The 18,293-nt window shown below is 41.2% G+C and overlaps 1 protein-coding gene across 1 annotated transcript in view; it reads right to left on the bottom strand.

The window, feature by feature from the left end:
* The window catches only part of SLC35D2 (solute carrier family 35 member D2), a 49,711-nt gene that overhangs the window by 973 nt on the left and 30,445 nt on the right, over positions 1–18,293 (bottom strand). Inside the window, 7 exon segments of the mRNA XM_058565362.1 lie at positions 311–367; positions 369–391; positions 1,418–1,583; positions 5,894–6,056; positions 9,511–9,578; positions 14,638–14,726; positions 16,538–16,640. Coding sequence (XP_058421345.1) covers positions 311–367; positions 369–391; positions 1,418–1,583; positions 5,894–6,056; positions 9,511–9,578; positions 14,638–14,726; positions 16,538–16,640 — 669 coding nt within the window.

Genomic DNA, 18,293 nt, shown 5'->3' with positions numbered 1-18,293 from the left:
CAGAAGGCTCTTAGTCACTCTTCCCACATCCTGAGTGGGTGCCACTCTGAGGGGCACAGGTTTAGTGAAGCCCACTTCATAAGAGGAGGACACAGGAATTCAATTCAGCTCTTGGCCCCTTGAATTTTCATGACACACATCCCATGACCCACAGGAGGGAGTGTGTCATGAAAATAGATGAACTGAGTGATTTAAGTAAAATTATTAAAAATTATAACATCAAAACACCTGTTCTGTCCCTTATAACATTAATCAGACTTTCTAAAATACATATTTTACTAAAATGAGTTCATTTAAAAATCCCACTTACCAAATATTTAAGCCTACAAAGTTTAACACAGAGAAAATGTAGTCTCCACCAACTAATCCCAATGTAGGCAATGGATACATTCTGCAAAAAGAGAGAGGACTCATCATCTTAAAAATAAAGGACTTAGGGGAAAATACATATATATGGTGAAATCCAAAACTAAATGTTTTAGTTACTTTGCACAGACTTGTACATAGTAGGTGTTCACGGAATGCTGAATGGATGAATAAAAAACCATTATTATGGCTTTATTAAAAAAAATTAAGTCAACTACGGCACGATGACCACAGAAAACCGCATCATTCATGCCCCCTTCCGGTTCATACACAGGAAGAAGGTGTAAGAGCTGGGTTGTAATCAGCTTTCCAGATCCCATCTCTTTACCATCATTGGGTAGTGAATTTTAATCATATAGATGCTAAACTTGAACAGATTAGAGACATCTCATAAATTCCATGCAGCTCCCTGTCCAGAGTGTTCTAGGGGCCTCTGGGAGCCAACAGAGGAGTCCACTGTGGATGCAGGGAGTGCTCCTCCCTCACTCTAGGAGTCATATGAGGAGAAAAACAGAGCAGCTGCAGGTCAGAATTCAGAACGTCCCCACCTCCTAGTCATGCATGTGTGTATCCAAATGCACGTACACACACACATTACATACCCACACAGCAGCCCATGAGTTTACTACCTTATAAGTGAGCACATATCTAGACTGAAAACAACTCTTCACAAAGATTCCCTTTCTTAGTTAGCAGGTTCTCCCAGAAAACCAAATTATAGATCAGAAGGCATCTTGGTGAGCGCAGAAACTTGGAAATTTTGTCAGCTCTTTTACTTCCTCTTCCCAGACCATCCGCTCTCCCACCCCCTATCTAAAAGTCAGAATTTGTCTCTCTTGTCTAAATTAGCGAGTCCTCCTTCTGTTTTACGGATTAGGAGATGAGAAGACATAAGAAGGGATCACCCAGGCACAGCTGAAAATGTCACAAGCCTCCGTTCTCACTCTACCACTGATAGCAACAATGAACTCACACTCAGCCTCGATCCTAAGGACGGGGCTCACGATCAATTCCGCAGTCCGGCTGTGCATTCCAAGGCTCCTCCACTCGCCTTGACGGCCCCACCGCCGCCGCCGTCGAGCGGAGTGGTAGTATCTACACAGGGCTGCGGGCGCATCAGCAGAAACCTACGCCAAGCAAGCAGACGCGCGAGCGCGCCTTTCTGTGCTGGGCCCTCACCACAGACTAGGGACCCGCGCACAAGCACCTCACACACACTCCAAAGAAGAACATACCAGAAAGATTTAACAACCTACATCTTAAAACGTCTCCTTTTTAACTCCGACTTTTTACAGGAAAATGGTCCAGTTGTGCATTAGGCAAACTTTCTACCTTACATGACCTTTGCATTTTGTCTGCATTTCCCGTTAGTGTTTCTACAAAAAGGTGATAAGGACAATGAGATTTTTTTTAATGACCTGAAATCTTTCATTTAACAGCTATGTTAGGACAGTGGATTTTAATGCTCTCTGTGCATTGGAATCACCTGGTGCACTTTTAACACACAACAATGCCCGCCAGAGGGTCTCCTTTAGTGTGAGGTGGGGCCCCGGCGGTGTGCATTATCAAAGCTCCACGGATGACTCCAATGTGAGCCAGCACTGAGAACCACTGCTGTCAGAAGGGAAAATCAGCCGTGCAATTGCTGGCTTTGGACACAGGAGATTAAAATTAATGGATTCCAGATGTCAATAATGCTCCTGTACCCTATTACCAAGTTAATTCAAGAGGCATTCAACATTGACCAGTAAGTATTGACACTTACTTGTCAATAAAATGGCTACAAAGTTGTAACCAAGCAGCAGACAAGAAAATACATATACACAGGAAAGAATGTAGAATCCAATCAGAGGTAAGGAAATGAGTTCATTTCAGGCTAGTGAAGAAAATTAGCTGCAACCTAAGTGGGGTGAAAATCCATCCACCTAGACCAAGTGAGTAAATGTTCAAAGAGTTTACAATCAAACTGAGAATGAAACTCGAAAGAGAGAGAGCATAAGGTGTGTGGGTTTGAAAGTTAAATCCCAGTCAGAAGGCACAAGCACAACCCCCGACTGACAGTGCAGAAAGAACTAGACTCCGAGAAGGGGCTCAGTCCTCACACCCAGTTGTGCGCAGACAAATCCTGCAGGAATTGAGCACCCAGTTCCAGGTCCAGGCCCCAATCCCTCATTGTTACTAACAGAATCCGGATCACAAACCTTCCACACAGTAACTGCTTTTGGCCTGAGTATGTTTATTACAGGATGGTAGAGGAAGAAAAATTAGAGATAAGGGACATCAGGCTTTTACGCTAATTGAGGAATAAACTCAATTACAAACTTGAATTTTGTAATCTTCAGAACAATGTGTGTCTTTGTTATCAAGATAGTTAAAAACTGTCTGGAAGTTAGAGAACCTAACATGTTGGCTTTTGTGGGGTTTTTTTGTGTGTGTGAGGAGGATTAGCCCTGAGCTAACATCTGTTGCCAATCCTCCTCTTTTTGCTGAGGAAGACCGGCCCTGAGCTAACATCCATGCCCATCTTCTTCTACTTTATATGGGACGCTGCCACAGCATGGCTCGCCAAGCAGTGCGTCAGTCTGCGCCCGGGATCCGAACCTACGAACCCCGGGCCACTGAAGCAGTGTGCGAGGACTTAACCACTACGCCACCGGGCCATGAATGTGAAATGTGCAATTGATATGAGACTTGCAATCTTCTTCATTTGAAAGACGTAAGAGAATCTGAATAAGCCTGTACACAGTATTTGAATGTTTAGAAGAAACTGATTTACCACATTTCCAAGTTTGGTTTATTAGATTTCAAAGAGCTGCTTAAGTGTGTAAAGCAACCTGGCGCATTAGCTCTGCTAGGGCCTCATTAGGGCTCGGAATTGCTGGAGAAAAATCCGATAAATCACATTTGTAAATGCAATGTAAAATGTTTAAAATTTTTCTAATTCAGTAAATTGTAAATGAGACCAATTTACAGTAAATTGTTTAGGAGATTTTAATCAGCTAAACTTGAGTTAATAAACTATTAATCAAATGATGAAAGTAAACGTTATTATGCTTATACAAAAATTACTGGCTTCATAAATAGAGTGACAGTATTTATAAATTGAACTGAAATCCTTGAGAAAATCTAAGTTTTTTTAATGGTTACAATTTTAATAAATTCAACATTAATTTAGAACCCTGGGAACTATAAATGATCCTATTCATCCATAAAATAAAAAGATTAAAAAACTCAACCTGATGTTACAAGTGCCTGCTCTCCTCGGCCTGGCAGTAAGAGTACACTACACAGCCCCCAGTGTCTGCCCTGGGGGAGACCCCCGTCTGATAGGATAAGAGGGATGACAGCACAGGAGAGGGGCCCTACCCAATGTGGGGAACACAGAACAGCTTCCTGCAGGCTTCCTAAACTGGAGTGCAGCCTTCAACCCAGGACAATCATGGATGTTCTTTACTTTTAATTTTCTGCTAAAATTCCTACTCCAGGGTTCCAATCATGCAACGTTTTCTCCATCCTACGTTTTAGTGAAACCAGCTTGACCTGCATTCATAATTAGCAGACAGCTTGGATCTAAGATCCCAGTATCCATCTACCATGAGTGTGGACGACCAGGATGCTCCCTCACCGGCTGGCCTGAGGAGGGGAGGAGCGGCCTCTACCATCCTGGGGAGTCTGAACCAGCAGCGGTCCTCCTTAGCAACAGACGGCGTCCAGTACAGGAACGGCCCCTTTCTGCGCAGATAGGCTGCACTTCTCAGTACAACCACTAGGTGTCCCCAGAGAGAGGGAAGGTAAAACCACTAGGATCCAGTAGGGTATTAAAATTTTTTTCTAAGAAACGTAATCTATTTCTACATGCAAATAAGTACCTTTACAGTCCTTTGGCAAAGACTAACGTTCTGAACTACAAGAGCCTCCATTAACTCAGTACAAAGGAAACCACACTACTTTTAACACCAAAAATGTCAACCTCCACGACAGAAGTTTTGATTTTAGCATCTGTGGGTTAATAAAATGTGAAGATATTTAAAAGCATTGCTGAATTCTCAGTAGCTTTTCGCCACTCTGTATTTTTTAAATCATATATCATCTGTGTACGTTTGAAAAATAACAGCACATATGTGCAGTACACATTTACTCAGACGACAGATGTCCTGCATGTTTTGGCTCCCAGGGCCCCAGGGATGGAGATGCCTGTGTGGAAACCCTGGACCAGAACCCTGCTCAGAGGTCTCTTCCTGTTTCTGAAAATGACACAAAAAATAACTGATTTGCCCAAGGTTGTGTGGCACACTTGTGGCAGTCACAAACAGAACTTAGAGGACCTTGTATACAAGTGTTGCTGGTTACCATTCCATGCACAAGCATATACAGAAAATAAACACAAATATTCAGATAATTAAAGGCCACTTTTATACTCCTTCCACCAACCACAATGGTACCCAAGCACATTACTCTCTTATAATTCCAGATTTCAAAGAATTTCAAGTAATCTCATCATGCCCATCTCTGGCAAGAACTCACTCCAACCCAAGGCCTCAGTGGTGTGACAGGATGCCAAAGTCATAGGATAAATATGGCCCATATTCCTAGAGCATCAATTTTGCACTAAGATTTCTTTAGTCTGTAAATGACAGGAATATTTGCAGACAGGCCTCTGGGCCCCAGCAATTTGCAGAATCCTGTTTTCTCTTTTATGCTACATCTCGGTAGTGTAATTCAAACAATAGAACATTTTTCATCCTGTGAGTAGGGAAAATTTGATAAAGTTTTCGGGAAAAAAACTTTCGTGTTTTTATTAAGGAATATATTACCGCTTCAGTGGGATCAAAGGGCCTGCTACTGGGGCTGAAACACATTATGGTAATTGCCCCAGGGCCAGGGGGCTGGTTCCAGCTGCTGGTGAGAATGAACTGGAACCTGTCATGTCTCAGCAAGATTAAAAACACCTGCAGAGCTTTTTAAACTCTAGTTGTCAATTTAAATTCCAGTCCATATTTTACCTTTGCCTGCATTAAGTCATCTTAGCTCCGACAATCCAGGTTAGCTTCCTGACTTACTGTCACTCCATCATATGCTTTGTTTACAAACTCCTGATTACAAATAGCATTTCTTAAAGCTGAGTCCTTCATTATAACTCAAAAGAAAATTAAAAGTCTTCCCTTTTCACCATTCCATTGGCTTAACATACCTTTTTTTAATGTTATAATTTTTAAATTATATTTTCAACTTGGGATAGAGGTTTGGTGGCTGGAAAAAGCAGGTTTGAAATGCAAACTTGAAAGAGTGAAAACAAGCTAGAAACTGAGCGTGAGCGTCCCCTGGAGTGAAGGGCTGGGACGTGAGAGCGTCAGCCCCAGACCCTCCTCAGGGACCAGAGAGAAGCGACAGCCCAAGCCCAGCGCCAGCTGTCCCGAAAACCAAGGATGTGCTCAGAAGCTGACAACAGCTTCTCTTAATGTTAAGAAGCCAATGACCCCATCCTTTGAGGGAGAAACGTGAGAAAGCAGGATTCTGAAAAATTTACCATGCCAAAATTGGAGCTTCCTTCCAGAGCAGTTTCAGAATTAAAACTTGAACTTTGAAGGTAACATATACGTAATAGAAGACAAACTGACAAAGCCATGGGCTATAGGTAGAACCAAATCTGTCTGGGGTGAGAAGACGACGGCCAAATGGAACAGGCTGACCTGGAGACAGAGAAACACTCATAGCAACACCAATAACAGTTCACACTCACTGAGCGTTTCTGTGTGCCCAGCAGTGCGCTGTGCTCTTCACTATTACCTCCCTCACCCACATAACCCCACCCCACCAATCAGGTATGTGAGCTCGTTGTTCCCATTTTAAAGATAAGGAAATGGGGCTCAGAGTGGTTAAACAACTTGTCCAAGGACCAGAGCTAATAAGTGGCAGAGCCAGGATTCAAACCCAGGCAGTCTGATTCCAGAGTTTAGGCACTTAACTGTCGGAATGACGCCACAATGTTAATGTCCTCAAAAGACCCACTTAGAAAACAGAGACCTACCTAGTCTTCATTCTTAAAGTTGAACAAAACCTAAAATGCTAATGATTTCATCATTTTTACTGATATATTTATAATTACTATTCCTTTATGTCATTTTTATTTGCGAAGTGACTACTGATAAAACAATATATTAAGAACTTTTATCAACAGAGTGTTTGTTTTCTAAGAAGCACATTATTAAACAGAAAAACAAATGTATGGGGTTGTACACAGACGGGGTCAAGCCTTGGACAGGCAAGCCCAAGAGAGTGATAGCTCACACCCAGGTGCCACTGCCACATCGCTCACTGAGGACAGTGGACGACAGAGGGTTTGCTGCTTGATTCCCCTCATGGAGTGGTTAAATGGCAAAGTGCAAGTGAAAAAAACAAAAGAAAACAAAACAAGTATCTCATCAAGTTTATAATTAAACGAGAAAAGACTCTGAAACTTGGCTCTGCTGTTCACAGGTGAATATGGGCTTAGGCAGGGAAAGGTGCTGGTCTGACTCTGTATTATACAGGTCGAAATTTTTATTAATTGGAGAGAAAAAAATAGATGGTTTGACAAAGGATGATTCACAAACACAGCTTGGTAGATTTTTTTTCAAAGTTAAATGTTCTCAGTCAACAACTGGGAAAACTACAAAGATCTGACTAAACTTATGTTTCCAACAATGGCCACCTGAGTACTTAGAGGACTTAGTACAGTAGTCTCCCCTTATCTGTGGTTTTGCTTTCCTCAGTTTCAGTTACCTGTGGTCAACCACAGTCAGAAAATATTAAATGGAAAATTCTGGAAATAAATACTTCATAAGTTTTAAACTGTTGCCATTCTGAGTAGCATGATGAAATCTCACACCATCCGCTCTGTCCTTCCCGGGACGTGAATCATCCCTTTGTCCAGCAGATCCACGCCATATACACTACCCGCCGGTCAGCCACTTAGCAGCCGACTGGGTTATCAGATCAACTGTCTTGGTATCGCAGTGTTTGTGTTCAAGTCACCCTTATTTTACTTAATAATGGCCCCAAAGCACAAGAGTAGTGATGCTGGCAACTGGGATATGCCAAAGAGGAACCAAAATTTGCTTCCTTTCAGTGAAAAGATGCAAGTTCTCCACTTGACAAGGAAAGAAAAAAATCATATGCTGAGGTTGCTAAGATCTACAGTAACTTTTATTACAGTATATTGTTCTAATTGTTCTACTTTATTATTAGTTATTCTTGTTAATCTCTTCCTGTGCCTACTTCATAGATTAAACTTCATCATAGGTCTCTATGTATAGGAAAAACATGGTATATATAAGAGTTCAGCACTATCCACAGTTTCAGGTCTTAGAATGTATCCCCCACAGCTAAGGGGGGACTGCTGTATTCTCCCGTTGCAGGACAACCAATACCTGGAAAGGACACACTATTTGAGAGGTTGTTGTCTTAAAAGAAGCACAAGAGGTCCCCCAAATCCACTCTTTGAAAAGGGAGGACCTGGTACAGAGTGCTAAGGAATTAGGGCCAGGCAGCCGTCAGAGCAGCCGACAGTCAGAGCAGAATCCGGCTGCCTCAGGGCAGAGGCTATAGCAGAACAGTGCTGTCTGGAAACTGAGCCTCGGGCCAAACTCCAGGTGTGGAGGGACACTGTAGCACACTGAGCCCAGACCCTCAAAGAAGCCTGAAGTTGTCCAGGTCAGGGGCTACACCTGGCTACCAGCAGGAGCAAAAACAATCTGTCCCTGCAGGAAGCTTTCTCAAATTCCCAGTTTCAGCCCAAAAGACTAATTAAGATGAAGCAATATGCTCACAATCACAGGTCACCAAACACACAAGAAAGCAAACTACAATGACAGTCACAAACTACATATTTAGTCAACAAACTAGACACTTAGATTCCCAAGACCTGCAGATATTGAAGTCATCAGATACAGAATATAGAATAGCCATGTGTGTAACATTTAAAGAAATAAAAGGTACAACAGTCACAAAGATCACCAATACGAGAATTTTAGGAATGAACAGATATAAGTTCCCCAAAAAACTGGAAATTTTACAAATAAAATATAAAATTGTTAAAATCAACAAGTCCATCAACAGTTAAACATTAAATCAGACACAGCTAAAGAGAATTAGTAAACTGGAAGATATACATAAATGTTTTTACTGTGACTACATCACTGCAATTAAAATCAAGTTTGAGAATTGAAGAGTGTTGATCAAAGAGACCATGAGTTGTCTTAGTTCATTTACAGATAATGAAAATTGTAGTATTAGTGGTGGGAAAAAAAAAAAAAAGTAAGGGGGAAATTCATCTTTCTTCACAGGAAAAATCTTTTGATAAGTAATTCCCTGAGACAGTCATTCAAAGACCTTTTCATCTGGGATAAGACAAGGGTGCCGTGTGCACAGGGAGCCCAGCTCAGGCGAGAGACTCCAGGCTCCCGACGGGGGTGGCCCTGGGGAGGAAGTCTGCAGTGGGCAGGGCAGGGGAGCACGGAGGGCAGCTGCGCTCCCTGTGCATTCTTTGGCAGCTTTCGGATTATTTACTAGCTGTATGTATTATCTATTCATGGAAAGGAATTTTCAAGTTTTAGGAAGGTAACAAAAGACACAAGCTACATGGCCCCTCAACAGGAAGATATACTTAAGGAAAATTTTAAGAACAAAAGCCTAAAATTGTTTTACAACACAATTTTAGTGCCCTGGACATCTCTCTTCAGAAATTTCCCTGAATACAGCAGGTACAGCACCACAGAAAAGGGCTGTCATTTCCACATATTTATGTGAGGTGGGGATCGTGGAAAACTTGGGACACTGTGACAAAGACAACAAACACAGTACTGAACTTGATATGTCAGCTGACTTCATTTCAGACTAACTTTCAGAAATCAATAGACAACCCCATATTCTAGAGGAAAATGTGGCATCAGCATGACTTTGCTTGGTGCTTGCTCCTGGTCTCTCGGGCTGCGTTCTCAGGTGTCCCGGGTCCCTGTCCACTCCTCTGCTGCAGGGGTACTTTCTAGAGAAAGTTGGAGAAGCACAGACAAGGAGATTTTGACAGAGCAGACAGAATGTATATTTTTCTTTGACTTGTTAAGAGATACCATAGGCCAAAGCTTGTATTTATCTATAGTTTCTTACCCCAAAAAACAGGAAAGAAGAAATTGTATGATAAACAGAACATTCTTCCATTGGTTGAATTTAGTAGCCTATTATCAAAAAGAAAGAAAACTAATGGTTAGATTAATAATATTGCAGTTTAAATCTCTTGGTTTTAACAAATTGTACGTTTTAATACAGGAACCACTTCCCCCAACAGAAAATACAATTTAAAAAATCCTAGGTAATACCAGTTGTGTGACGTTGGGCAAATTACTTTTCCTCCCTGAACCTCAGGTTCATTTTACAAAACAGAGATTATATTTAAAAACGTCCTGAAAAGGTCGAAGTGAGGATTCAATGAAGTTGTTTAGAACCTTGCAGGTGACAAGTACCAAATGATAGCTATTGTTGCTGTGGCTATCATTAAAAATTTTTACTAATTTGTAGTCACAAAATCAGGGTTGCGTTTACTTTTTAAAAGTAATCTTAGAAGAAAGTTTATTATAAAATTAATAGGGGCTGGCCCAGTGGCATAGTGATTAAGTTCGCACGTCCTGCTTCAGTGGCGGCCCGGGGTTCACCAGTTCGGATCCTGGGTGCAGACCTACTGACCGCTCATCAAGCCATGCTGAGGCGGCGTCCCATATAGAAGAGCTACAACTCTACAACCACGATACATAACCATTTACTGGGGCTTTGGAGAGAAAGAAGAAAAAGAGGAAGATTGGCAACAGATGTTAGCGTAGGGCCACTCTTCCTCAAAAAGTAAATAAATAAATAAATAGTAAAATAATGTTGGTAAGACTAAGAAAACTCTAAATTCATAAACTGTTTTCAAGAATTTGCAAATGCTCAGGAAGTAACATGAAGAAATAAACTATTTTTTGCTACTTACAAAGCAATCAGGTAATTGGGGTGGAGGAGCTGGGAGACAGAGAAGTTTAAGACTCAGTTTCTGCTCTCCAGGAACTTAGTCCCTAGCGAGAAAATAAAATGAACCCTCTTGAAATGACAGGTAACAATCAAAAGGAGTATTTTATTCATGATTTATGCCTTGCCTACATCCAAAGACGATTTTAAGGAGACTCAAGGCTATACATAAGTATATGCTGAATAACATGATTAAATATAAGTTCTATTCACTTTCTATTAAGCAATACTGTTAGCCACGTTTTAGTAACTATAGATTTAAAACTATTGAAATCTTTTTAAGTTTATAATTCAAAATTTTTAAACCAATTAAAAGGGAATGCACTTCTCTTGTCACACTCCACCGTCATTGTTTCATCAGTAATACTCTGTCTACCTCTCATCAAAAAGATACACACTAAACGGTGATATTGCTGAAACTCGCTGATGGGGACACAGGGTTTGTTATAGTCTTCTCTCTCCTGTATTAGGTTTGAAAGTTTCCATTATAAAGCTTTTTTTTTAATGCTTACTTATAAAAGAAAAATAAATAAATAAATATAAATCTGTCTTACCGGCAAGCCTCAAACCAAGCAACGACTACGGAAAACACTCTGTGTCTGAAATTAAAATAAAATTGGGAACAAGAGAAAACCATATGCCCCAAACTTCAAACCAAGGGTAGAAAAACATTTATTTACTCAAAGAGCTGGAAGTATTTACGTAAACAGTAAATAAAAGCTATATATATATATCCTGATAACCACATAAACCACTGAGGGCTATTTAGTAATTTTCATAGAAGTATTTGGATTCTTTGCCAACTAAATTTTGACAGATTTCAGTTTTATTTTGTTTCTTTAATAATGATGAGGCTGTGCTGGTGGCATTTTTAAAAATAATGTGGCATGACATTTAGTTTAAAACACAGAAAATAATTAAAGATGAATAACAATAAAGTACTTCTTCCTTGGGACTTCCTAGTGCTGTAAAAGTATGTTGGGGTGTGAATCTTTTTCATTTTGCATTTATGGATTTTTTTAATCAAAAAAAAGTCCCATTATCTGTCCCTATTCATCAACTGTGATACACTAAATATACGTTGAACCGACTGCAGTGATTCAAATGACAAAAGAAAGTTCACCCACTGAGTATTTCCCGGGAGCCTAATCTGTTAACAAGAGCTGCTGGCATCGCTGACTTTGTTAATCAGAATCCAGGTGCTGTTACCAGATCTACTGACTGTGTAAGTCCAAGGTTTAGGCGTGACCCCAGAGCCATGAGTCACACACAATCGTCTGACCCTCTCCAGTCAGCCAGGAAAAATGACTCATCAACGTACTCCTTCCATCAACAAGAGAATTAACATTTTACTGTAATTCATCAAACAGCTTTCGGTACAATCAAACCAAACCTGGCAAATAAAATGCAATTTTATATCGCAGACTAACACACCTAACTACATAAATTCGCTTCCTTATTGCATTTGGTTCACAATCTAAAATGGACTCAGCCATAGTTAACTAAGTGACCAAATGAAGAAGTTCGTCCTGATTCAAGGAACACAGAGCAGATCAATGTTAGCTGTGAAAAATATCACCATTTTTTCTACAGTTTCTTTTCATTACTGATTATAGTAAGTATCCCATATCTTTTGGCATTTCTTATCATACAATAGTTTTAAATTAAAATTTTTAACTTTATGACTTTTGTATTTTGTCATTTTATAGATAGCATTCCTTACAGTTATAAATATATTCTATTTTTTCTAATTATAGTTTTTCCTACAGATTTTTAAATAAATCTATATATTTAGCTCTGATCCATCTAGAATTTCAGTGACAGTAATCACAGCTGGGGCTCTAAGGTACATATAGGAACTTCTGTTTGAAATCATAGGAGTCTGGTCAAAGGGAATAAGTTAGGGTAAAAATTGAGATATTCCAGCACCACCAGCCCAATTAGGAGCATAATATTCTCCTAGAACACCAGAATTTAATAAATCAAAGTATATGCCAGGCCTTTTGTACTTTCTAAGATATACGTACTAGGTAGCCATAACCTAGTATATGGCTTTTCATATGTGAAGGAAAGAAACAAACACTTTGCATATACAAATAACATGATTGAAGATTATAGCGGAGGATGTGTTTCCAGAGTCCGACTGGCCTGCCATCCTGGGAGTCACTGAAACTCGGGGCCCCCCCGTTCCTGCAGTAACACAGGGATCACAACAGTGCCTCCTCCTCGGAGGGTGCTATGGGAATGGGATGAGACAGGTCGAGTACAATGCTTCGAATGATGTCTGATAGAACAGTCCTCAATACATATGAGCTATTCCTATTTTTACTATCACATGAGAAAGTATAATAATTCTGTGTTTTAACCATTACAGGCAGGCAGCAACTTCTGACAGCACCATGCTATAAGTTTATAAGTCAATGATTTGGATGTGGGAACACATATTCCTATGAAACAATGTTATAAATTATTAACATGATGCATCTAGTCTATTTTACTCATAAGTTACCTAAAATTCAGTTTCTGGTCATCATGCCATTCATAAAATTGTTCCTATGGAAAAATATGCTTTTAGTTCCAATCAGGTGTTCTAAGAGTTCTTAGGAGTTTCTAGATTTCTATTTCTAGAAATACATATATACCTGAAACAGCTATATAGCACCAGAATTTCAGAACTGATGAACTCCAGTGATTTCAAAAAAACCCCCACATTTCTATGACAATGAGACTAGCCACTGGGACCACCTCATTGAAGGTTCATAATTTCACTTTGTTCCTGGAATGTCACTGACACTGAAATGGTTTCAAATCAATTGATGGTAGCTGAAAAATAAATATTGTGTTTTCAGATATGCTGTTCATTAGTACTAGAGAGCTGTGGGGTGCCTGCACTACCTTCCAGTAGTGAATTAACAGTGGGGCCCAGGTTCACACACGAGAGCTCTTTATCAAAACCGGCATTTCCTGGAGGTTTTCCTTACAAACACGTGGATATGGCTGTTTACCTCCAGGGACGTTACCGCTAAGCCCTTCTGCTGCTCCACCTTTTGGAAAGGAATTGTACAAAAGAGAAAGTACAGTTTTGAAAAAGAACAATAAACCCTGACATCCACCCCAGGAGTCCACAGGATCCCACAGCCTTCTAAGGTCATCCAAACCCCGAAAGGCTACAAATGGGATGGACTCTCAACCAGCATGCACCACACCACCATGCTGACCGTGAAATGCAGAAATACTGGCATGCGGCGGGTGAGGCTCTGCACAGGCCCTCTCTCAGCCCCACCCCGGGGTCAGCTGGGGGATGGTTCTATGGCAGGAGGCCACGCTGGACCAGGATTTTGCCCAGCTCACCCAGTTTCTCACATGAACTTAAATATCTCCCTCTCCAGGCAAAAATCTTCCAAGTAGTGTGGCTGGCAACTCTTCTGAAGAAGCAGGCTTGCAGGGGCCGGCACACCTCCAGGTGGGCCACTGTGGCCGTGATCAGTGAACACCGACTCCTCCCAGGAGGATGGCCTCTGCTCCCCCGGACCTCCTATCTCTCTACTTATTTACCATTTTCTTTGTCTCTCATGAGTGTGCAGCAGGTAAGGTGAGCAGGGCAAATACCAAAATAATACTACCTTCTCAAAATTCAAATGTAGATCCTGGAATATTTAGAGGCAAAATGCCTTGATGTCTGGCGTTTGCTTTAAAATACTCCAGTGAGAAAAATAGTGAGAGTGGATGGGGAGAGAAGAACTAAGAATGGTGAAATGCCCAAAAGCGCTGAAGCTAGGTGATGGCTACACGAGCGTCATTAAATTATTCTCTCTACTTTGCGTATGTTTCAAAACATCCATAAAAAAGGTAATAAATTAAAAAAAAAAAAGGTAATAAATAAATCAATCCATTTTTAAAACTATCAAAATCCCCTTCTAAGTCAATTAGTTTTCCCAGGATCCCTACATCAGCAAAGGGGGATAGTAAGACTCAATTTTTAAATTTTTTTAATGTTTTCTGTTGTTGTTTCCAAGGAGCTCCAAGGGCAGAGCTCCTGCCTCCTTCCTGCGAGGACGACATGTCTGAGGACAAACGCACACGAGGACAGGGCCAAAGGTGCTGCCGGGATAGCAAGCATCTTGCTTCCACATACCCTCCTGTCTCTACGTTTATTTCCACGAGTACCAAAGGTTAAATATGAAAATCTTCAAAGACTGCTAGGCAGGAACGTACTGCCTGGATAAGCTCACCTACCGCAGGTCTCCCGTGGAGACGCTGAGGATAAGAGTTGGGACGATCATGAAGCAGGCATTGCAGAAAAGCACTCCGTACTTCCCCAGCTCCTGTGAAAACAAAGAAAACTCTACTCACGTTTAGACGTATGAAGCATCAGATTCCCTAGAGCCATTTATACCACTAAGTATTTATGCAGAGTTAGAATACGCATTCTGATCAACTCCGTGTTGAAATATTTTCAGCAAATGTCTGACATAAGATGCTTCATTTCAAGTATACTGTGATTTCAGAATAAATTATTTTACACAAAAACAACAGATAAAAAGGATGGAGACGGATGGCCTCCGAGGCCCATATCTAACATTCTCAATGTTGTTTTTTTTTAAAGCATGCTATTCAAAATGGGAAATCAGGAACAAAATAAAGAACATTAAAAATGTTAGTACAAACAGAACTCCTTAAAAACATCTGCTCTCTGTGAAAGAAAAGCAGGGTTAAAACACCAGCTATCTTGTTTCCCAATCTCTCATAAACGACTTTTCATTAAAGTGTGTTGATGTAAATGATCCATAATCAATCTATAAAACAAAATTGGGGTGAGTTTATTATGAGCCAACTTTTGAGGACCATGGCCCAGGGACTTCCTTCCCTAAGGAAGGAAGGGCACTGAAGAAGTGGGGTGTGCAGAGCAGTTATATACCATCAAAGAGTATGTATCACACAGCACTGCAATGTCCCTTTCACAATAGCCACAAGATCGCCCTGCCAGGTTGCCCTGCCAGAATAGCTATTGATGGACACAGCGGAGAGCAAGTCTGCTGTCTAGATGGGCTTGGCTGGTGTCAGGTCTGTTGTCTGGAGCTGGGTGGTCACAGGAGGAGTGCAGCAGTCAAATCCTAGCCTAGGGAAAAATGCTTATCCTTAAGGTAATGCCAATGTGGGGGAAGTTGCATCCTTATCTTCAGGGCATTTACTCTTCTCTTTGGGACATGGGAAAGCAGACACACAATGCAGGCGACAGGCCCTTTTGGAAAAACAAATTCAGGCCGAATTAGTTTCACCCCAAATGGCTTCCTCATGTGCTCCAATATATCCCATTGCTTGCCATTTATTTATCAAGTGGCTCCGCCACTTCCCATAAAAGGTGACATACATGATTCTCAAAAGGCAACAAACCTGTTTTTCTTAAACTGCCGCCATGCAGAGAAAAACAGTGCCGATGAAAAACAAGTCAGAGAAGTAAGCCTGCCCGTCAAGGCGAACTCCCTCACTCAACACAAAGAACTTGAGACAAAGAGACATATGTCTGGCTCATCCTCCGGAGCTTACGGAACAGCTGGGGGCTGGGGGGAGGAGGGGCTGGGCCTCTACACACGGAGGCAGCCACACAGAGGAGGGGTTCCTGTGCCCACGAGCCCCTCACAATCCCAACCTTCCAGATGATCCCTTCCAGTCACCTCATCCCACAGGTGAGAAAACTGAGGTCTGTAGAAGTTCAGGTTCAACGTCATAATGACAAGTAGCAAAACCTGTGTCTGTCACCCACGTCTCCAGATTCCCAAACCAGAGCTGTTCTTAGAATACCCCTGACTTCACCTTGGTCATTGATGATGATTGTAATAAACTTGTTTTAATTTTAATTTGCTTTTCAAAATAATCCCCTTCTTATATATTCTGATTTTGCATCTAAAATAGTGGCATCTTTTCCTTTCCTACCTAATTTTCACCCAAAATTTTCACGCAAGACGAGGAGTAACAAGAACCTATTCAGACAAGATAATCAAAAGAAATTAGTAACTTGTAAATTATATTGTATAAATTAAATTACATGCCAACTTTACAAATTCATCTTATTTTTCATCTAATTTCAGGGGCCAGAGGACAAAGCCTAAAAGCCCCGGGACTGAAGACCCGGCACCTGTGGCTCCATTTTCTGTTTGGTGTAAACTCCGCTCGCTGCTGTGAAGATGTCATTCAGGAAGACAAAAATATAGCCTTCCAAGTTAAAAGCAAGGTCAGACCTGGGAGGGAGAACACAAGAGGAAGAGGATTATTCAGAAACTCACAACTTGGCCTGTTTCTCTTTCCCTAATCAAATCCATTGTGACGCCAGTAACTACCTTTTCTCTGGCATATTTCCTGCTCTGTGGTGGAGAATGGGTAACTCCTCTGCTTTGCCTCCAGACAAAAACAAAACCAAGTAGCTTCAACTTAATCCTAAATGGCTTAAAACCAAAGGGACATTAACCATCTTCATTTACTGCAAAGCCTTTTCTTTTGCTAACTGATAAATCAGAATAATAATTGGGGAGCTGATTTCTAAGGGCAGGGATTTGTCTAACCCACACAGCGGCTTTGCTTATTGTAGTCTACAGGGCCTCCCCAGGGTACAGCCCTGTGGGGACAGCTGGGCAGTGAGGGCACTAGGGGAAAATGAAGAACTGACACCTCCACCTGGTCCCCAAGAGTCACATCATCCGCCAGCACCCCCACTACCCTGTCCATCAAAAAGGCGAGGCAGGGATCCATTCCTTCTCTGCCATTCCTCTTAGGCTCCCTTCTTTCCATTCTTTTGAAAATTCTTCCTTTCACTTTGTATTTTACATACATAACACTAGTATAAAAATGTTTAGGGGGATAAGGCATAGGGAGAAGAGAGAACAACAGCTGGGCCGTGACGGGATTCTTCCACCTGCACCTGACCTTGCAGACAGTATTAGACCCACGTCGTAACTCACAAATATATACTGTCAGGAATGTTTCCTCCACCCTCTTAGGTTCAGTCAATGGGGGCCTGCAAATTTAACTGACAATAGACAGATTACCGAGAAAAAAGAAATACAAATCATATTACATATTTTACATGCACAGGACTTCATAGAAAAGAAGTGAAACTCAAAGAAGCGGTTAGACTCTGGGGCTTATATACCATTTTAACAAAGAAGAGATTTGGGTTTTGAGGAACAAATAAATTATGGGAAAGGACTAGGAAATATATGAGAGAAACTAATGAAAGATAAGGGTTACTTTAGTAAGTTTGTTTATGCAGAATCAGCTCGGTGCTGACTCTGTCTCCAGTGACAAAAACTGCTTTCCTATTCCAGTGCAGGAGAGGGGGACACCTTCACAAAGGAAAATTTATGGTCTGCCTCTAGGTAGGAAAGCAGGGGGGCAGAAAACTCTTCCCATATCTGTTAAGTCACAATTGCCTTCAGCTCAAAATAATGCTTATGCCAACGTGGCATATTTTGACCCCTTCAATATCAAAATAAGATTATTTCTAACCAAAGAGAATGAAATAGGCAAAAACTGCATCAAAATCTGAATGCAAATTAAACCAGATTTTGCTTGAGGCTTCCACTGGCATTATCTACAAACAGATTTGTGAGAATGTAAATTAATTTTAGATCATCGTAAATCAGAAGTCCCTGGCTCAATCACAAAAATAGAATCTCTCAAAAAAAAGGTTTTCCAAATCTCTTGCCTACCCACATTTGGCTCAGTGTGAAGAAGTCTGCCATTCCCCAAAATGCCAAAGAGCCGAATGAGCAGAAAAAGCCAGGCTCCTAGGGGAATGGAGAGCAGCTACTGCTCACTTCCGCAGAGAGCCTGCAGGGCTCCCAGAGTTCTCAGGTCTCCTGCTCAGGGCCAGGAGCTCCCAAGATCATTTGTGT

This window comes from Diceros bicornis, chromosome 22 (genome assembly GCF_020826845.1).
Source record: "Diceros bicornis minor isolate mBicDic1 chromosome 22, mDicBic1.mat.cur, whole genome shotgun sequence".
NCBI classification, from domain to species: domain Eukaryota; kingdom Metazoa; phylum Chordata; class Mammalia; order Perissodactyla; family Rhinocerotidae; genus Diceros; species Diceros bicornis.
Note: the sequence above shows the minus strand (reverse complement) of the source record. Positions and strands in the feature narration are given on the sequence as shown.